Source organism: Mesocricetus auratus, unplaced genomic scaffold (assembly GCF_017639785.1).
Source record: "Mesocricetus auratus isolate SY011 unplaced genomic scaffold, BCM_Maur_2.0 Super-Scaffold_100007, whole genome shotgun sequence".
Lineage (NCBI taxonomy): Eukaryota > Metazoa > Chordata > Mammalia > Rodentia > Cricetidae > Mesocricetus > Mesocricetus auratus.
The window spans coordinates 26,583,766-26,606,127 of NW_024429191.1; the positions used below are offsets into that span (position 1 = coordinate 26,583,766).

Below are 22,362 nucleotides of genomic sequence, written 5' to 3' on the forward strand. Positions count from 1 at the left end.
ATCTTACCTAGTTCCTCAGTTGAATTCCAGAATGTGGAGAAGGTTTCCTTTGGGAACCTGGAAAGCTATTAACCATCGCTGTCTGTTCCCTTCATTTTATGAGTGAGTAGGCCACATGACATCTTGTGAGATGGCTCTGTGACATTGAGTGTATGTCAAGAAGGTAGCCCACTGTATGAGGCTGCAAATGTCCAAGTACCTGATCCTTCCTCAGTAGAACTCTAAAGGGACAGAATGGTTGCTACCATGTTAAAAAGAAAGATAGTTGTATCTTATTTTGGTTTTATGTTTTACAGTTGTCTTATAATAAAGAAATGAGATGTTTAAGGTGTTCATTAAAATCATTGTTTGGCCACCAGTTTGCAGCATTAGTGTTCTGATCTCTTCTAAGTACAAGGACTGTTAGTGTAATAGTGCAGGACATCAGTCCTGAAGATGCTGAGCTTATGGGGGCTTCATGAAAGCCATTACTATCTTTAAGACTGGTAACAGGACACACTGTCCTCTCTGAGAGGAAGTCTGGGAGTCTTCTGACCAGAAGTGGAGTTAATGAAGTACTGGGCAGGCTTACTCATGTTTTTATAGTTTACCAATTAAGAAACAAACATTGAAATACAGATGTTGAATTCTGAAGACACATACCTTCCACCATAAATTGCTTAAAAGTAGCTGCCTTGGGGGTTCCATGAGGATTCAGTGACTGTGAGTAAATAGCCCATTGCGTCCTTCACAGCAGATTCTCCAAAAATCTGAGCAAACATTAGTGCTGTTTTATCTAGGAAGAAATTTAGGTGTGGGGGGCATCTAGCAATGGAAATTTTTATCTGTACCCAGTTATAGTTTTCTTTGTATATCTAGACATTCCTCCTGGTGGATGTGGTCTTAGGCACCATGTGTGAGCTTCCTGGTACAGGCCATCTTGCCAATGATTAAAGTGGTTGAGATTCAGGGATTAACCACTGTATTTACTGGGCAGAAATAGTCCTGTGTCCATTGGGAGGTAAGTGCATCTTTGCCATTAGAAGGCTCGTCTTTACGTAGAGTTCTACCAAGAAAACATATTCTTGTATCTGCCTTCAGTTCTCTCTGATTGCTGCCTTATTTATATTATGACTAGGAGTGAGACTGATCACTATGTGTGAGGAAGGGACAGTGTTCAGGAGGACATGGGTCCCTGGCAGAGAGGCCTGTGTGATTCATAGTCAGAATGCAGATCTTCTCAGATACAGTGTGCTGAGTGCTACAGACAACAGAGCATCTTCTCACTGTCCTTCAGGTCAACACCATGATGCATCCTCAAGTCTTCATTTCAGGCCTCTTACTGCTTCTCCCAGGTAAGTGAGTCGATGAGTTTGGGGATGCTGAGGAATCTAGAAGTGGCAGGAGTGATGACCATCTTGTGATATTTTGATTATGCATTATGTAGTGAGCAGAGAACCAGAACAAATTGTAGCTCCTTTCTTAATCTGTATGAATTTCAAAATGCATGGCTAAATAAACATGATCCCCAAGAACTCGTCAGGCAAGAGGTGAGAACACATGATACATGTGACAGACAAGTAAGGATGAGTGCACACTCGTGCCTGTGATAGTCAATGGTTCAGAAAAAAAAATCAGAACCAGAGTTTTCTGTGCATTTTTTATATTTCACCCATTTCCAATCATTTATCTTAAAAACGTTCTAATTCAAAGCATTCTATGAAAGGGGGAAAGAAGAAACACCCTAATTGTCTTTGAGACAGGGCCTCTAACTCCACAGCTAGCTGAGGAATACCTCAAACTTTTGATCCCCTGCCTCTATATCCGAGATTCTCCCAAGAGATGAGATCACTGGTGAGAACTAAAATACATTTCTATGCCTTAGTGAAGCATCATGAATTTTATATGTGACCCTAAAAAGGGTATTTGGTAAAATTAAGTAATATGTATCCCAGGAAGAAATAGACTCATTTTGTACAATTATGAATGTGCTTTCTCTGATCATGTCCCATAATCACAGCCTAGGCCTGCACATAGGTAGCTAGTTAGAGAGTATCACAGTTCATTATTTTGTGCCTTTGTTTGTTTGTTTTTGGTACTGTGATCCAACACAGGGCCTGGCATGGGCTATCTAAGCTCTGTATTATTGAGCTCCATCCTTAGCCCTCAGAGTTCCTTTAAAGGCCACGGTAGAAGCAACTGGTATTAGAAATTTTATCCCATCATCCTCAAAAGAATTATACTTCATTATTTCAGTTTTTTAAATTGAATCATTAAGTTATTGCTTTCATTTTCTCTGGTTATGTGGTCTTCACAAGTAAGTCTTTCTCAAGTTCTGGAATGTCACCAACTTGTAAGAGGGGACCTCTGCTTAGGGTTTTCTGTTTGGTTGGTTGGTTTGGGGTTTTGTATTTTGTTCGTAAAGCATTACTCATAAAGTTCAGAATAACCCTTACTTCCTCCTTATGGTTTTCTAAAACCCTTGCTGAAAGTTGACTTTGAAGGTACTAAAGTTTTGCCTTGAAGCCAACAAGCTATTCCAAAGCCCTGGCTCTGTTCTGATTAAATGAGGTGGGAAGAGATAGTGATTTTGTTGTCAAAGCACTGTGGGTGAGGAGGAGGGATGGTTTGAGACAGGGTCTCCAAATTCTAGGTCTGTCTTAAACCCATTACTTAGCTGAAGTTGGCTTTGAATTCTTCATGTTCCTCCCTTTACCTCTCAAGTTCTGGGTATACAGTGAATTCTCGGTATAGAAGTTGAGCTCTTGAGTATGCAAGTGAGTTCTGGGAATACAAGTGAGTTCTGGGTTTACAAGTGTTACCCATGGCCTGGCTTCTGAAATAAAATTTTAAATGTTTAAAACTGAAACAATTGATCTGGTCTGAGTTGCACAAGCTAAATGCCCAGCACTCAGGAGGCAGGGATGGGAGGATTGTGATTTTCAGTCAGTTCGAAGCATATAGCAATACCCTGTCTCCAAGAGAAACACACACTGAGAATGAACTTGGCAGGAAGCCCCATGGCAGGTGAGGGACAAACCCTTTGGACATAAAGACCCAGCTTATGTGGGGAGTTTTATTGGGGGAATGGACAGGAGTTGGGAAAGGGAGGAAGAGAGGGAGAGAGAGAGAGAAAGATAGGGAGGGGAGGAGAGGGAGGGAAGGAGAGCAAGAGAGTAAGCAAGAGAGAGAGGGAGGGGGAGGGGGAGACCTGCTTGCCTTTTCAGAGGAACAGAGGGGAAGAGAGAGGAGGAGTGAGTGGGCCTTGTGGCTTAAAGGGACCTTTTGCTCCTGCTGACAGAGTCAGGGTACTGCTTGCCATGTGCCCCAAGGGGTGGGGCCAAGGTGTGCCTGGAGGCTAACACACACTGAAGAAGAAAAAAGAATTGAAAAGTATCTGTGTTAATATCCTACCAAAGAATAATTTGTTTTGTTCACAATGTATCCATTAAGCGGTCACACTGAGGAAGAATATGTTAACAGAAAAAATGGTTCCAGTCTTCAAATTCAAGCTGTAAGACTGGATATGTAACCATAGGCTTCGGGAGGTAGAGACAGCAGAGCTCTGGGAGTCTGAAGTCAGCCTGGTTTATGCAGCAAGTTCAGGGCCAGCCAAGGCTACAAGGTGAGACACTGGAGCAGAAAACCAAATGATACAGACATTTAGTTGTCATTCCTTTTTATGACTGCCAACAAAAAACCAAAACAAAAACAATAAGACAAACAGAACAAAGTAAACAGCTGTGGTTCCACTTGAGTCCTCCTTTCCCCCAGTTTTCCCTAAAAACAACAAGAAAATTTTAGGAAAATGTTTGGTACTAATTTTCCACTTTTCTCTTCCCCACGTTTTTACATCACAGGTGCTGTAGATTGTTACACAGTAGTGAAGGCGGTGCTGGGTCGCCCTGTCACACTGCCATGTACTTACCCAACACTTCGGGGAGTCTCTACTACATGCTGGGGCCGAGGGCAGTGCCCATCTTTTAATTGTGTAAACACACTTATCTGGACCAATGGACACAGAGTCACCTATCAGAGGAACAATAGATATCAGCTCAAGGGGAATATTTCCGGAGGAAATGTGTCCTTGACAATAGAGAATGTTGTCCAGAGTGACAGTGGTCTGTATTGTTGTCGAGTAGAGGTCCCTGGATGGTTCAATGATCTCAAAGTGACCTTCTCATTGGAAGTTAAACCAGGTAAGCTTTCTTTGTTTCCTTTCCTTGTTTCTTGCAAGTGAACTGAGTCCTCTGTTTGCTAGTAATTTCTTCTTTTCCTAGAGCAAGGAAACAAAAAGTTCTTTTGTTTGTTTGTTTTCCCGAGACAGGGTTTCTCTGTGTAGCTTTGGAGCCTGTCCTGGAACTCACTTTGTAGACCAGGCTGCAGGACTCGCTTTGAACTCATAGAGATCAGCCTGCCTCTGCCTCCCAGGTGTTGGGATCAAAGTCATGCACCACCACCATCCAGCACTGCCTGACTGTTCCATCGCTGCCTGGCTAGAAAATTTTTTGTTTATTTATTTATTTTGGTTTTTCGAGAGAGGGTTTCTCTGTATTACTTTGGAGCCTGTCCTGGAACTCACTGTGTAGACCAGGCTGTCCTTGAACTCACAGAGATCCACCTGCTTCTGGCTCTCAAGTGCTGGGATTAAAGGCATGAGCCACCTACACGTGGCCCAGAAAGTTCTTATAAACACGTTTGTTTAAACACTGGCTTCGAGTTGTTTAAAGATGTAATGCTGTGTATCTCAGGCTGTCCTCTGATAGTCATGTTATCCTGATCCTCCTGCCTCTTAACTCCAGTGTGGAGAATGTGGGTGTGTATTCTCAACCAAACCAAACCCAGACTTAAATATCTCTTTTGAGGCACAGAACAACATTATTTGCTTAGATGAAGTCCTAAAATGAATCTTAATTCAAGACCATCAGGATTCATGTCCTAACTGTACTTGGGACAGTCTTGTTGGTCCATGAGACTGCATCCATTCTTCATCTTGATACACAATGGGGATTTAAACTGCAAGTCAATGACTTTAAGAATTGCCTCTTTTCTATGATTGTGTCTTAGAACGTTAACCACCCGTCCCCAACACTGTTAAAGCACTACAGTTCTAACCTGAAAAGCAGGCAATGCATGGTGCTACTGAGCTGATGAGCTTACTTCAACAATGATCGATGACCTTGCTGAGCGCATGCCACATGAATAGGTGGAGAGTTCTACTCCCTGCCTGCCCTGCCTTGGGCATTTGATATAGGTCTCACAACACACCACACAATTTGTTGTCTGAACAATGGAAATGTCCTGATAGAATTGTGTTCCCTCCATCACCTGTTCACAAGACACTCCGCAGTGTGGTCACATGAGCAGCTAGTCAATTGTCACTCTGAGGTGTGGTCACATGAGCAGTGGTTAGTCCATAGTCACTCTGCAGTGTGGTCACATGAGCAGCAGTGCTAAGTCCATGAACGATCCTGACACACAATTCCCTCTAGTGAGCTTGATTAGAACGAGGAGGCCTCAAGGCCAAGATCACACCTCCAGCTGGGATGGAGATCTTTAGATACAAACAATACAATCTGTGAGGCTCATCCCTTCATGGGGTATGAAGAGGCTTCCAGGGAAGGAGAGCCTTCTCTTTACAACCTGGACAGGAGATTTATAAAGAAGAAGAATCTGTGTGTGTGTCAGAGAGAGGGAGGACTAGAGCTAGAGAGGTCTAGAGAGAGATAGGGAGGACTAAAGAGAAATAGGAAAGACTAGAGAGAGAGCTGCCATGACAGGAATGGCAGGGCAGACAGAGGACCCTCCTCAGAGAGCAGGTCTACACGATAATCTTCTCAGCCTCCCTCCTCACTGAGGAGACTCAGGCTGGTCCCCAGGGCAAAGGGAAAGACTGGCTTGATAGGATCTTTTAGTGCTGAAGGTCCTAGAAGCTAGGTCTCAGGAAGAAAGTTGTTAATATATCAAAGCAGACACTGGCTGCCATTCTCTCAGCAAAGCCAGTACCTGGCACACCTTACCCCTTTCCTATATTCTCCAGCCCAGGGGCTGGGCTGGGCTGCCCTTCCCTCAGCTTCTCTTTCCTATATAACCCAGTCATTGTGGCTACACAGGCCCTTTTGCCTATTGGGCTCATGGCCTCTTGGCCACCACTCTTGGCTCCTCTCCTCACAGGGCCAGTTCAGTTTGCTGGTCATGTTCACTCTGGACCCTTCTGGATGCCTCTGTTTTCTCCCTCTTATCTACAATAAATCATCTCCTCCACCATAGGTAGGAGCAGTCATGTCTTCCTTTTATTTCTTTTTTTCCTTCAGGAGGAAAGTTTCCTATCATGTGATTTAGTTCACCTTAGCATAAGTGACAGATCTTGCTTAGGTTCATAAGTTGGGAGCTGCTGCTAGGGCAGCTAACAGACAACATCTTAATTGTCTCACAGAGCATCTGGGAGGTGGGGCTTGACCTAAAGATTTTGGGATCTGGCCTCAGATTTAAGCCCATGTTCTAACAATAAGAAGTTCATGAAACCTCCAAATCTGGACTCAACATTTTCTTTTCCTTCCTTCCTTCCTTCCTTCCTTCCTTCCTTCCTTCCTTCCTTCCTTCCATTGCCCCCCCCTTTGGTTCTCTGAGACAATGTTTGTCTGTAGCCCTGGCTGTTCTGGAATTTGCTCTTTAGATCAGGCTGACTTTGAAGTCACAGAGATCCACATATCTCTGTCTCCTGAAATCAGATTAAAGGAGTGTTCAACTATCACCAGGCTTTGCTTTTTCTTTCTTCAGGTAGATATCCTGATCTCCTTGCATTGACTAGAAGGGTAGGCTCATGAGGACTTACTGGATTCTGGTGGTGTTCCTAATCTCTTTTTCCTTAATGGTTTACACTGACAATAGAAATCAGTAATAGAGGCCTCACGGTGTAGCACTTGTGAGGCAGAGGCAGGAAGATATCTTCGAGTTCCAGGCCAGCCTGATCTACAGAATGAGTTTCAGGACAGGCTCCAATCTACACAAAGAAACCCTGTCTTGAAAAAACCAAAAAGAAAAAGAGATCAACAGTAGAAATGATAGAAATAACTTCTTTATCTTTTAAAATTAAGAACATTATTCTTTATTTTATGAACTTATAGACTTTGATATTCATTCATCCGTTAATTCACTTTTATGTTTAACTGGATTTTTAAAACTGCATTATTATTCTGTGGCTGTGTGTGAATGAAGTATGTGTGGTACATTTGCATACCATGATGACTTTGTCAGAGGGCAAACTTGTGGGGTTGGTACTCTATGTCTTCATGTGAGTTCTAGGCACGTAAGTCAGCTGTCCAGTCTTGTAAGCTAAGTGCCTCTACCCTTGAGCCATTATTCTGGCTCCCTGTTTATTGAGCGATTTATCGATTTTGATACTGGGGTTTGCTTTTTAAATCAGGCTGACCTGGAACTTTTTTGTTTGTTTGTTTGTTTTTTACGAGACAGGATTTCTCTGTATTGTTTTAGAGGCTGTTGGTCCAGACTGGCCTCGAACTCACAGAGATCCGCCTGCCTCTGCCTCCGGAGTGCTGGGATTAAAGGCGTGTGCCACCACCGCCCGGCTGACCTGGAACTTCTTACCCAGTCCTTAGCCTCCTGAGTGCTGGGATTATAAGAATTTGTGACCACACCTAGTTAGGGTGAAGTTCATTCTGACATGGCAAGGACCTGCCTTACAAAACTATGACTGGAAAACAATGTAGGGAAGCCAGAAGAAGATGGTCGTAAAGTGTGCAAAGAATGATGTATATAGACAGCTTTGGGAAAGAGACATAAATGCCTAGCACAGGTCTGAAATTGTATTATTTACCTGCCTGAAGTTGAATGATTCTGGTCTCCAAGGGCACCTAATTATTGGAGGATAAACACTTCACACAACACATACGCAGATTAAAAAAAAAAGCGTTAGGGGATGTATAGCATGCCGGAAGCCTTGGCTTCTGTTCCTAGGACTCCAAACACACAATAACCAAGTTATTGGATGTAGCTTGGGAAGGTACTTGTCAGCACACATTCCTGCCTCTAACCCTGGGGTTAGATTCTCAGCACCAGAAAGTGATTAGGCATGGCATCATAGCATAAAATTGCTAATTTTAATTCATTAATTGATGATTTCATGAGGTGTAGAAATTTGTTAACAGGTCAGTGTTTACAAAGTCACTGTCTGACCACTCAGTGAGTCCGTAAGTGATCCAGCACTCTGTCTCATCCTTAACAACATGTCTACACTTTCTCCTGGTTTAAACACACAGAGCTTCCTCTCCAGTGGTCCTAGACCCCTCATCAGCTCTTTGGACTTTCCCATCTATCTAGGAGAATAAAGCCCCAGAGCAAGAAAAGCAAAGCTCCTGAGCTGTTGATTCTTTCCTGGTTTTGTTGTCATAGTGATCTTCTGACTAGACTGTTCCCATGCTTGCTTTTCTCTCACCTCAGAGATTTCTACTCTCCAAGGAGGGTTTGTGCTCAAGCCTCTGCCCACAGATTAGACTGTTCAGCAAACTCGCCAGGCCAGGTTATAAACATATCCACTCACTGGTGTGAACAGTTTTACTGTAGTACAACCACAGTCACTCCTAACTATGTTGTCAGCAATGACTTTCAAAACGATTGACATGAGCACTTGCTCCCATTTTTATCTTCCTGAAACAAAATACTTTCAGCAGAACCTCCACTTAAGGGTGGCCCAAGGACTAGTGAGATGGCTCAGTGGGGAAAGTTGCCCACTGCTAAGCTTGATGACCAGAGTTCAATCCCTAGCCCACACAGTAGAAGGAGATAGTGAACTCTCACGAGTTATCTCCTGACATTCACGTTTGTGACATCACACAAACACAAGTAAGTGAATAAATACATGCATTGAATTTGAAGAGAAGCTCTACGTCGGCTGCTTCCCTACACAAAATAGGAATACTACCATTTTTTCTTCCTTTCAGGATAAACACACACTGGATTGAGGAATTACACTATATTCCCCACAAGTAGGAGATTCCAAAGCAAATATTTCTCCTTGCTGAGGTTTATTTTATAGTTAGCACAGTTAAATTCGAAGGAGCTTACTTACAGGGAACATATGTCTACTGCTACAGACAGTATAAATCCTGGTCGATTCTAGCACCTCTTTGCCTTAGTTCCTGTTTTGGAACTCTGCATACTGAGACCATTGGTAGCTATTTAGATTCTTTTTTTTTTTTTTTTTTTTTTTTTTTTGGTTTTTCCGAGACAGGGTTTCTCTGTATTGTTTTGGAGGCTGTCCTGGAATCGGCTCTGTAGACCAGGCTGGCCTCGAACTCACAGAGATCCACCTGCCTCTGCCTCTGCCTCCTGAGTGCTGGGATTAAAGGCGTGTGCCACCTGCGCTCGGCGCTATTTAGATTCTTAATGCCCTTTGGATGCTGTTGATTAGTAAATTGCGGTTTGAACCCAACTAATCCAAAAATTCCAAGTCTATAGTGATCCAAAAACTGGAATCTTTTGAGTATGGACTTGATAAAGCACCTGGAAAATTCAGTGCCATGATACTATAATGTGCAGAATTATGCACAGTTTATGAAGTTACTTTTTAAGCTATCTATGTAATGTGTAGTTATATGAATGCTATATCAATCCATGTTTAGAGGTGAACCCAACCCATAAGATGTTATCTATATGAAAATATTCCAAATTGTTAAGGAAGATTTAAATTCTTTTTTTAAAGATTTGTTTATTTATTACATATACAGTGTTATGCCAGAAGAGGGCACCAGATCGAATTGTAGATGGTTGTGAGCCACCACATGGTTGCTGGGAATTGAACTCAGGACCTCTGGAAGATCAGTCAGTGCTCTTAACCTCTGAGCCACCTCTCCAGCCCCCTAAATTCTTTTTTTTAAGATTTATTTATTTTATATATGAGTTCTCTATCTACATGTATGACTATGCCAGAAGAGGGCATCATCAGATTCCACTATAGGTGATTATAAGCCACCATGTGGGTGCTGGGAATTGAACTCAGGACCTCTGGAGGAGCAGCCAGTGCTCTCAACCTCTGAGCCATCTCTCCAGCCCCAAGATTTAAATTCTTAAACTCTGAGTACCAAGCATTTTTGAATAAGGGGTATTCACCTTGTCTCCCTTAGATTGGAAGGAACCGTAAAAGACAATGTCCACTCTACCAAAATGTTCAAATCTCTTTTGTGTCGGGACTTGTGTGGGATCTGCATGCTAAGATGTGGGGCTATATGGTATGTCTGTCCTCTTGGGACTGACAGAAGTGAACATGCTGGACCTGGAAACTGAGTATGAAGTGAGTCACCAGTGAGAGCAGCCCCAGCCCCCCTATACCCTCTCAGTGTCACACAGATGGTGAGAGATCTGAGGACCTGACAGCTGTCATTTATAAAGTGTCCTTAGGAACACTGGCTCTTTTCTCATCTCCATGTCATTTGAGCAGCTGTCTCCTATTGGCGAGCTGTCCCCACAGCCCTGCCCTGCCCTGTCCTAGTTGGTCAATGACAAAGAACTGAAGTTCAGGAGAGGAGTCTCTCTAGCCACAACCTCTCACTGGTGCTACAACAGAAGCTCTTGTCCCTTCTTGTTGACTCATCCTTGTTTCATCTTGATTTCCAAATCCAGAAATTCCAACAAGCCCTCCAACAAGTCCCACAACTACAACAAGACCTACAACTAGAACAAGACCCACAACTACAAGAAGAGTCACAACTACAGAAAGAGTCACAACTACAGAAAGAGTCACAACTACAGTGAAACCCACGACAATATCAACGAGACCCACACATGTACCAACATCACCCAGAGTCTCCACCTCGACTCCTACAACACCAACACAAACACAGACTCACACACCAGGTAAAACCCAATGTGGTCCAAGGACCCAGAGTCCCTCTTATCAGCAGCTGTAGGACAAACAGACACTTAAGTCAAGTCAGGAGTATAATATGGGTGAAAAGTTCTTAGCTGGGTCCCAACAACAGCTTCACAAAGTCTGTAATTTTCCAGTCTTAACTTACATTCCCTCTGGGTGTAAGAGCTTAAAGGTGGAGGATACTATCTCTTTATTTGAGATTTCCAGGGGATTCACTATTAGCCAGACTTAGGTGGATCATTGATCTAAGGCAGCTGATGAGGATGGAGGGACTCTGGATCAGCTTGGCATGACTTTCTGATGAAAAACTAAGGACCCAAGGTTAGGGTATGGAGACCCTTGACCCTTTGCATCTTTCTGAAATTGGTCCATGCAGCTGAAGCCATAGTTCAATGAAGCTAACATTTAGCATTTCCTGTACATTAGGATGTATGCTCCAGGCTCCATAATGCAATCCTTAATTGTCACATAATTATGCCCTATATAGCTGTGATCCGTTCCTACTTTATAGGGACAGGAACTGACAGAGTCAGAAAGTTCATGGTAGAGTTATGAAGATAGAAAGTGGCTCAGACTCTGTCCCTGTTCACTTGAGTTCGAACCTGTTCTTCTGACTGCAGGGTCAGAACTGCTGCCCTGAGCATGGATGTGGAGATGGTTTGTACTGTTCCCACATCCTCACTGGAAAGGCATCATGACACCAACCTTTAAGGAGACAGTGAATGCCTTGTAAAAGTTTACTTTAAGGATCTTTTAATTTATTCACGTAGTGTGAAAAGTGCAATATGTGCACTTTGTAGGGATAACACACACACACACACCAAATTCAGAGGCTTTAGGAAGTGATTTAACATGCTCATGCTTTCGAGTGAGGTCATGTAGTTCATACTTCAAATTGCCTACAAGTTAATATTAATGGGGACTACCTTGACTTACAGATGGGGAGAAGTTTATCATTCTGATGACAAGCTTAGGTTCAAACCTTCTACATCTAGGAGTGAAAAGATGTTAGAGGGGTTCTCAGAGCTTCCTAAAACTTGTCCATCGCCTGGAGTAGGGCTGGATTCTTACAAGAGATAAAAACACAGAGCCTTTTGTTGTGAGTAATCTGATGGCTGGTATTTATTTCCCTCTGTGGCCTTCAGGTACTTTCAAGCAGGAGGATTCTGAAGGACTGGGCTACACCCCATGTGTGCAGGTGCCTCTAGGTTATAATTAGTCATGTGGCACATAGGATTTGTGAGAAAATCTCTTTGTTCCAGGTGACTGCACAGATGGAGGATCTGTGAAGATCTTTCAGGATTGAGAGAACTTTTCAATACTTAGTTTCAGTCTGCTTCAGGGGATGGGCTCATGGGCTGAGTTTGGAGAACATGGATAGATTATTGACTGCACTGAAAACTGAGATTTAGAAGGGAAGTGTTGGTATATGAGTCCATATGACCTCTTTGGTGAATTAGTGTAAACTTATTTTTCTATTGTTAGTGGAGGATGAGTAAACTTTTCAGGGAGAAGGCTACTTTGGCTACTGTAAGATAAGGACACATATCTTCACATCTGCTTCTTGTTTTCATCCTCATTTCCCCTGAGAGTACTCATGGAATATTGAGTGTGAGGTTGTAAGAACAGGTGAGAAAGTGACCCAGGCTGTGGAAGCAAATAAACTCATGACGCCTTTTATCAAGAACTGAATTGGGTAACATGTAACTGTCTGACATTTGTGTTGTCCTATGATTAGTCCATAACGACAGTCACATCCTCTTAAATGTTTCAGTGCCAGGGTAAGCTGGAGGAGAACAGTAGTGTAGAACAGGAGGGTGTTATTCAAATGTAAGGATCAGGTTGGAGTGAGGTAGGGGATAGAGAAAGACTCTGAGGGGCTGTGAGGAATGCAGATTTAGGAATTCCTGTTTGGCCACAACCAACCCTCTCCAAGATCCTCCCTTGTTCTGAAAAGGAAGCATTTAGAGAACTCTCAGAGAGGCAAGTGCTCAGTTCTACATGGGAAGTCAGGGATTGGTGGGAACAACCTAGAGACTCCAGGAGAAAGAGGGAAACACGGGCTGCATGAAGTGTTCCTCATGGAAGCCTTTGGAGAGAACTGAAAGATGAGTCAAGAAACAGGAAATCTCTTTTAGTTAAGGGATGGTGGATGGAAGAAGGGAGACCTTGTCTCAGCCAGTCAATCAAATCAACCAATGATGAGAGAGGGAGAGAGAGACAGAGACAGAGAGACAGAGACAGAGAGAGGGAGAGAGAGAGAGAGACAGAGACAGAGACAGAGACAGAGAGAGGAGAATTCCATAGCACAAGGCAGGCTGATGTAGGGTCAGAACCATCACCAGAGTGATGCTGCTACCTTGAGAAGGACTCAGTGATGAAATGGTCCATTTATTCCATGTTGTTCAGTGAGCATATCTCCATGGAAAGAAGTGTGATCTGGGACTTGAATATGGCCTGTATTGAAGAGGGTTGTGAGAAACATCCAGGTCCCTCTCCTAGTAGGTATAATGACCCTTGCCTTGATAAATCATAATCTTGCCCGAGTCTTTAATTCTCTATGTTTTAATATTGGCTATGTTTTAGAGGAGTTCAGGAATACAGAATGGAAAGTTAAAACAATGCTGAATATCAATAAAGCTGTCCAAGTTATTAGAACACAGATCTCACTTGCTCAGGACAGCGTAACAATGGCACACAGTGACCATCTTTGGATACATTTTTCAGAGGAGTAAGCAGATTCAGAAATGGGTAGGAAGGAGCCATTCCTTCTTAGGAGGCTAGGGGAGCACTGGGGTGGTGAGGGTAAGTTTTGTTTCTCTTTTCCTTGGTGGGGGCCATTCTCTAAATCTGAAAGAATGCTTGCTTGCATTGTTCTCATTCCAGAACCAAATACATTTGATTCACATCAGACAACAGCTGAGGTGACAGAAACCCCATCCTATACTCTCCCAGGTAACTATGTTCTCCTTCCTGATCCCATTGGATGGCCCAGGTCTTGATAAAGCTGTTGTAGAGCACACACCCTCTGCACCAATACAGATCTGACATTGTAAGTATGGCAGGGACAGAGGCTACATTCTACCCCCCAGCCCTCAGCATCCTTCAGAGATCCCTTTGCACAAGCTCCACCATTCAGGCCAAACTGGGCTGTGTGGCTTCTTTGAAGAAAAGAATGCCAGGATCAGTCAATGTGATTGATGGAGTGTTGAAAGTGTGTCAATATTTAACTCAGATCCTAAGCACAGGGGTCATTAGGAAGAGAGGTGCTTAGGAAAGGAATAGGATACACTGGGGCACACATATGGATTTCCCCATGAAGAGCACTTAGGTTTCTTTACCTTGAGTATACATGTGATGTCAATTTCTTTCAAGTTGGATCTCTGGAGGTTTCTAGGAAGTGCCCCATCCCTCTTGCCTAGTTAGTTTGGAAACAATATTCCAAGATGTAGTTTACAACAAACATATTTAAATATTTTTCTTCCACAAACAATGTTGTGATGTAGGTTTCAGAGGGATATTTACTATAGTCAGGAATGGGAGAGAAGGCTAGAACCAGGAGTGTCCACATCATTTGACCTTTAGCAATTGTGACTTGTTGTTGCTTGTGCCAACTTGGTTGCAGATGTCTGTGAATGGCATAGATTGCCTCAGTAGGAAATTCTGTCTTGTATCAGTGTTTCTCCAATGTTTCTTGTCTCTGTCAAAAGAATAAGCAATTCAATGACCCTTCTGTCCATCCTGGGACCATGAGCCATTCCCCGCACCCTGACTTGGGCTTCCCTTCTGTGACTCATTGATTACTGTCGTCTTTTTACCTATTCTATCTCTGTCTTGGCTCATGCTTGTGTGACTTATGGAAACATTCCCTCTTTTTAATCTGCTCCATTATCTGTAAAGTGCAATGAAGGGCTCCTTGTCAGGACATTACAACCCTTATATTAGCCTTATATATGTCTGCTTCATTCACAGAGAATGGACATAATGAAAACAATAGATTCCTTGTTATAAGATAGACATTTCAAATATACTTTGAATATATAAATGCTCAAAACTTTCTGTTCAGTGAATCTCCTGCTATGTTAAATCCCACCCTACACAGTATATGACACTTTGGCCTTGTGGGTAATATTTGCATATGTAGAAAAATATCTAAATTCTTGTATTTATAATTAATTTTTCCTCTTGTTGAGCAGATTGGAATAACACTATGACATCTTCGGACGACTCTTGGAATAATTACACTGTAAGCATATTCCTCCCCAGTCTATTAGCCATGTTCATTTGTATATCTTCTAGGAAGCTATTTGTATTTAAAGATGTTGTCTGTAAATTTAGTTCACAGATATTTGCATCATAACAGAAGAAGAAAAGAGTCAGATATAGTGGTATCTTCCTTATTCTTAGGACTCAGGAAGTTAATACAAGATATCAGAAGTTGAGGCCAGCCTGGACCATTAGGCAATAGGGGCTATATAGTGACACCCTGTTTCAAAAAATGCAATAAATTAATAAATATATAAATATAAATAAATTGAGAGTTTGATACTTACAAAGGATGTTTGAATTCAAGGTGTTTATTTAGGGTTCCCTAATATTGTTTTTCTACAATAACCATTCTTTGTAGAGCCCACTGGTAGTATTTTTTTCCTACACACAAACCTTCACAGAAGGTATTGAGGTCTTGGACATTTTAATTTTGCATGAATTTTCCTAGATTTCTCTGTATAGTAAGGCGTTCTGCTTCCAGGATTCTTGCCAGAGTTCTGTCTCTAAAATAGAAGTAAATGTACCAATAGTTCTTTTCTCTTTTGACTGCAGGAAGACACCCAGTTTGTTTTAGTATATGTAATTAGCATTGTAGAAATGGTGGTTGTGGTAAGAAAAAAGCCAGATAGGGGGTTGTAAGGATTATTGGCTGTTGGAAGCAGCAGAGCCCTTATTAGCATATTCAAGACCCTGGGTTTGAATTCCCAAAAACCAATAAGCAACGACAAAACCTTCAATACAAGGTAGAGATGTCTATATAGGGACAAAAGGCCTAAGGTTTTTATACCTATTGCCAGTCAGAACATAGCACATAGGCTGAATGTCAGTTTCTTTTGCTTATTTTTCGAGAGGGGTCTCATGTAGTCCAGCTGTCCTTGAACTTACTGAAGAGCTTTTGATAACCATGAACTCCTGACCTATTGTCTCTGTCTTTCAAGAATTCAAATAACAGGAGTGAGTCCCACCATAACTGCCCCCCTCCTCCTTTAAGACATCATTTCACTTCACACCTCTGGCTGGCCTAGAACTCACAATATGAGTCCTGGGAATACAGACCTGTGTCACATGCCCAGCTTACACTAAAAGTGTAATTACGTAACTGACATCATTACCCAGTGGTCTGACAGTTTTGGAAAGAGTCTGTATATTCTAGTGAAATATCAGAAACCATTAGGTACATGTTACTAAGGAGAAAACTTCTGGTTCTGTTTAGAGCTAAACAGCACTGCATATGAAGATCATTCTTAACCTCAGCTACCTCAGACACAGTCATGCTTAGCAACACGGAGGTATAACTTAGGGTTAAATTCAAAATAAGCTGTGGGAGCATCTTACTCTTAAAATGTCAAGCTGTGCTTAGGTGCATCAAAAGCAATACACAGAGAGCACACGTTTGTTTTCAGGGTGTTTGTTTGTTTGAAACAGAATCCCTTGGAGTTCAGGCTGGCTTTGACACTTCAATGTACCCTCTTCCTTCCACCTCTCAGATCCTAGGATTAGGGTGTGCACTCCCAGGCCTATCAATAGTAGCACACATCTGGAACCAGTAGATCAACTTCCTGGATTCTATCTCATGAGAAAAATTGAAGAAACTTTGTGAAGATGAATGAGATAGGATAAGCATCTCTGCCATTCATAATCAGGAAAATGGTGTAAAGTAAATGTTCATGTGGTATGGTATGGTGGACACACATAATGTGCACGCACTCAAAAGGTTTAGGAAGGAAGATCAGAGGTTCGAGGTCATTGTCAACTTGTGAGATTCAGGCCAGCCTAGGATCAGGGGACGCTGTCAGAATAATAAACAAACCTTATTTTCTTCTATATTCTCCCTAGTGTTTGTCAAAAATACCTGAGAATCCTGTTCCTGAGAACCCACTGAACACACTGTTTGAGGATGTATGTCAGGGCTCACAGAGCTTAACTAACTGGTCCATGCTCCCCCTGACTAAGCAGAGGAGCCAGGATTCTGAGTCCAGAGATGAGGCTCATACACAGACTAAGACCTGGTCCCTGCTCCTCACTTTCCTTGCAGTTAAACCATCCATGGGCTCTGGTGAGGGTTAGTAGATTAATGCTAAGCTATTAGAGGGGCCTCACCTGCTGCCAGCCTGTCTCCTGCTTATTCCAGTATGTGCTGATCCCTGATCACCTGCACCAGGGCACTATGGGAGATTCTACATTTCTGTCTGATCACTGGCTGTTAATCAGACTGCATCCAGGAGCAGTCTTCCTACTATTTTTAGAACATTATTAGATATAATTGTATTGTTTCCTTTCTTCTCAACCCCCTCCAAACCCTTCCACAAACCCTCACCTTGCTTTCTTTCTAATTCAGTCTCTTTTACTTTAGTTGCTAATAAATGTATAATATATTAACACATATAATCTATAAAATGTTAATATATAACATAGCTTATTAATATACATATAAAATGTATATGAATACTATATTGCATGTTTTTATTTAATACACACACACATATATATGTAGTCCTAAAATTGTTCATATAACCTGCCCAGCTGTGTGTACATTCTTCCATGCTGAACATTTGGTATCAGATGTTTATAAAGACACATTTACAAGATAAGTAGGTTTTGTGACAAAAGACCAGACCAGGAGCTGAGCACACTGAGAGTAAGTTAACTTAGAGATGAGCTATTCTTTTTTCTCTTTTGATAACCTAAGGTGATGCTTTTAGAGAATACTCTACAAATAATTAAAGCAGACACATTCATATACGTGATGTTTGAGCCCATATTAAGTATGTGGTTACAATTTTGACTGAGGTAATCACCTCATTCAACATAGAACAGGTTTCCACCATTGTCAAAGACACTGATTTCCATTATCTTGGAGGAGTTCCACTGCCTTTACCACCTCAAGTCATTATGTCTTCTTACACATTCCAGACTAGCCACAGGCCATTAAAGATGAAATCTAGGACCTAGAGTCTAGGTTAATGTCAAGCATGTGTTTTCTGTTCCACTCACTTGGTACCCCTGTGTCTACTGCTGTATATTTATTACTACCATTATTTTATTCATTGTTTCCTTAGGAATCCATTCCTTCATGGAATCGGCAAAAGAACATGACCAAGGGATTCTATGTTGGCATCTCCATTGCTGCCCTGCTGCTGCTGCTTGTGTGCACCGTGGTTATCACCAGTAAGTAATTTCACAACTGTCCCAACAAAGGAGATCCAGGGTTCTCTGACTGCCTTAAGGCACGTGCACATGCCACAGGGGCTTTGAGTCCACATGACTTCCTTGTCTTCAGATCCAAGACACACATGGTAACCACTCTATTCCCCAAGGGATGTATTAGCACCCACAAAACTCTGCGGGTGATTTCTGGTACTTGGTGTGTGCTCTGCTCGGTGATCTTGAACCATTGCTGTGATGTGTCCAAAGATTCCTCACGGAGTCCATACTGCTACTGACCTTCCTCAGGATCCTCCTGCCTCCAGCATCCAAGTGCTGGGTTCACAGGAATAGGCTGCAGTCCTTGGCAACACTGGTTTCCTAACCCTGTCCTTTGTCTTTCAGTTGTTGCTGTCAAAAAGGAAACATTATTTACATTATCCATAAAAGAAATAAAATACTATGACACAAGAGATTTTGGATAGGCTTGACATTTTTAGGTCACTATAAGACCCTTGATGTATTCTCTCTTTTCCTACCCAAGGGTCTCACTTGTTTACCATGATCATACTGTGGAATGTTCTGGAATGTACTTAGTAGAAGATGCTAATGAAACATTGGTGGGAAGCTCCTTGGCTAATTCTGGGACAGACTATTTAAAGGTGAAACCCAGGCCTACATGGCCCTTTTCATGGACTTTACAACTGTTAGCCATGGACTTTATAAAGCACCTTACTAACCTGATCCACAGCAAATGGGGCATAAGAATGTGCCTGACAGATTTCGGAAGCTCCCTCTTATTATTTCAAAGATATTCATCAAAAAAGATTATTTAAGATTTCTCTACTGTCATGTCAGAATTCTATAAGTCTGTGGCTAGCCTGGGGTGTATATCAGATCATGTCCAAAAGAAAGGATTACTTAGAAATTAAGTAAAATACCACAAGTGAGTTCCTTTCTTAGTCCAAAGTTGTTTATTTTTCCCTCACGGGTTTGTTTTCTAACAACCCATTAGAAAAAAAAAACTTGGACTTTTTGTTTGTCTCAGTGAACAATAATTTACCAATGCCACTCTAGCAAATTAGGTCATGTGGATGGATATAGCAGACAATGAATGGAAAGAAGAACCTTCTTGCAAGGTACAGGAAGGAGTTACCCAAAGTTACTGGGGATGGCTCCATCGTAAGCAGAAGCAATATTCTTGATTAGGAGAAAATATCACAATTCTGATGACATGTTCAATTTTTTTTTCAATTTCTCACACCCCTTCTCCCACCTCTTCCCATCCCAATTTAGGAAGCATCCTTTTGAAAAAGAAGTCAGGGTCTCTGAGGTAAGCTGCATGGATTGTGTTCTTTTTTTATTTAAATTTAAATTAGAAACAAAGTTGCTTCCCATGTCAATTCCAGGTCCCTCTCCCTTTCCCTCCCCTCCTCCCATGCCCTCCCACCAACCCTCCCATTATCCCCTCATTTCCCCAGGGAGGGTGAGGCCCTCCATGGGGGTGTCCATAGTCTGTCATTTCATCCAGGGCAGGGCATAGACCCTACCCCAGTGTTGATTCTTTTTGAACTAACAATCTGGAGACTGTTTCTCCATGTTCTCTTTTGTCCCTAAATCATTTTTTTACTAATTGATACATTGATTGATTGGTTGGTTTGAGGCAGGGTTCCCTATGTGGTGCAGACTGCCCTTGAACTTGCTATACAGCATAGCCCAGGTTAGAACTCACAATCCTGCCTCTGTCTCCCTTAGTGTTGAGTTGCAAGCATGCAGGAGATGTTCCACCTGTTACCTGGGGGTGGCATCTGAACTCTGGTTCTCCTGTTTGTACAATAAGCATGCTTATATGCTGATCAACTCTTCAGTCCCGAAAGTTACTTTTCAATCATTTAATTTAAAAGCAAAAGCTGGAGAAAACACAACACATGAGCAGGAGGGGAGAAGGTAGGTGAGATGGCACACACCTATTATTTCAACACCTATTATCACACACCTATTTATCTCAACAACACCTATCCAGCTAATGCAGGAGGACTTTTATTGTTTTAAGTCCAGCCCAGACTTCTAGAACCACTCTGTCTGAAATTAAGTAAATAACACCGGGTATGCTGCCAAACATCTTTAATTTAAGAGGCAGTTGTGTCTCTCTGAGTCCAGGCCAGTCTGGTCTATGTACGTAGAAACAGGATAGCCAGGGAAACATAGTGAGACCCTGACAAACTCAAAATGAACAGATGAGTGAATTGCAAGAAAGAAAGCCACAAAACCAAACTACCACTACATAACACATCCTGGCATTCTCTCATGACTTTTTCTGTCAGTTATATCACACTGATTCATGAGTGTCCTAACCCTCATGTAGGGAAAGAGTCCCATGTAGGGAAACAGTCCCGGACAGAGTGGACGTTCATCTCTTGTTCTGTGTAATTCTCAGCACAGGTGTTCCTTATGGTTGACTGCAGATGATCATTTTGGTCTACATTTCAGAGTAGAAATGGCCACAAATGACAAAACTCCACTATGTGAAAACAACACCCCAGGATTAGTCTGTTTTCTCCTCTGATTTGCTCCTCCATGAGTTCTAGAAGCTCAAATATGAGTTTACTGTGCCTACCCTGATTAACATGGGCATAGAATGAACCCTTCCAAGTGAAGGCCCTCCCACAGCTGTTGGGATGGGCCATTCACAAACACCTGCAGTGCTCTCCCCAAATTCCTTTTAGTCCAGTGCCTGATGTTTGTGTGCCTGTGTGTCTGCGATTGTGAGTCATGCAGTATTCTCTGAAATTGTGACATGCACCAGCAGCTACAGTGAAATGACACTGCTTTGTTAACTTGACATGTTTTTCTACTGTATGCTTAATGTTAGAGGATGTAGATGCTATGCAGGTTTCAAAATTCATTCTTTTTCAATAAAGACAATTTTGTATTATTGTATACATGGTGTGTGTGTGTGTGTGTGTGTGTGTGTGTGTGTGTGTGTGTGTGTGTGTGGTGAAGTGTCCTGGCACCTGTGGAGGTTAGAGGACAACACTTTGGAGCTGACTCTTTCCTTCTGCTTTTTCCATGGGCTCCAGGGATCTCACTCAGGTCACCAGGCCCTCTTAAGCCTTTCTAAAGCATCACAATGCAAAGTAAATACACGTGTCATCCAGTTCCTAGACCACTCCCAAAACGCCCAGTCTGATTAGGTATCTTGGTTTGGAGCCTAGATATCTGTCTCTCTAGATCTCCCACTCCAACAGGAGCTTCTTTAAAAAAAAATTTTTTTGGGTTAGTCTGATGCCTATGGAACAAACTTTTCTATGACCTAATAGAATTGGAGGGCCCTGTGTGGTACTGTTTTTGTGAATGGGGCTCCTGGAGACCTGAGCATACATCATGAATGAATGTTATGCTCAGACCTGAAAGGTGACCTTTTGATTTTTCTTCTGCATCTGCCTCACTCTCTCTCTCTCTCTCTCTCTGCAGCTTGGTAGCATATCGTGTCTCTAAGATTGGAGCTTTGGAAAGCATAGCGAGTATGCAGTCCAGAGTTGAAGACAATGTCTACATAATTGAAGACCCAGTCCTTACCCTAAAGAATCAGTCTCAGGAGCACTCTGAGGGGCCTTCTTCCTGAGACTGGATACACCGCAACTGGATTTGATATTGCAAACACCCTTTACAGCTCCAGGACTATTTTCTGTGTGCGTTCATCCTGAAGTGGTGGAGAGGGCTACTCTTAGCTGTTTATACTCAAACTCACTGTTAATGTCATCCTAATTATTTTTATTTATTTTTTTGTGAGACAGGTTTTCTCTGTGTAACAGCTGTCTTAGAACTAGCTCTATACACTAGGCAGGTCTTGAACTCACAGAGATCAGCCTGCCTCTGTCTCCCAAGTACTGGGAGTAAAGGCGTGTGCCACAACCACCTAGCTCCTAATTCTTTTTCACCACTGACTCAGTCTCTCCACTCACTGCAGCAATTCTCTCAAACATGAACATTTTAGAATGCTATGTGTCCTTTAGTCAACATAGTCATTGTTAATACAGGAGATAGACTCCTGCCTTGGCTATTAAAACCATTAAGAGAGG

General features: G+C 42.3%; 1 protein-coding gene across 3 annotated transcripts; it reads left to right on the forward strand.

Annotated features, from left to right (window-relative positions):
- Positions 1-1,285: 1,285 nt before the first annotated feature.
- Positions 1,286-21,954, forward strand: LOC110341214 (hepatitis A virus cellular receptor 1 homolog). Of its 3 annotated transcripts, XM_040747976.1 has the most exons (9): positions 1,286-1,334; positions 3,840-4,178; positions 10,618-10,641; positions 10,717-10,851; positions 13,754-13,822; positions 15,061-15,113; positions 18,196-18,304; positions 19,577-19,613; positions 21,755-21,954. In XM_040747976.1, the coding sequence occupies exons 1-9, from the start codon at positions 1,286-1,288 to the stop codon at positions 21,903-21,905; spliced, it is 966 nt and encodes a 321-aa protein (XP_040603910.1). In that variant the 3' UTR covers positions 21,906-21,954. The 3 variants fall into 3 exon arrangements, 2 of the variants coding, with proteins under 2 accessions (XP_040603910.1, XP_040603911.1); XM_040747977.1 differs by lacking the exon at positions 13,754-13,822 and having other exon boundaries at positions 15,064-15,113; XR_005878036.1 differs by lacking the exons at positions 1,286-1,334; positions 3,840-4,178; positions 10,618-10,641; ... (3 more) ...; positions 18,196-18,304; positions 19,577-19,613 and adding an exon at positions 21,465-21,556 and having other exon boundaries at positions 21,755-21,832.
- The last annotated feature ends 408 nt before the right edge of the window (positions 21,955-22,362 follow it).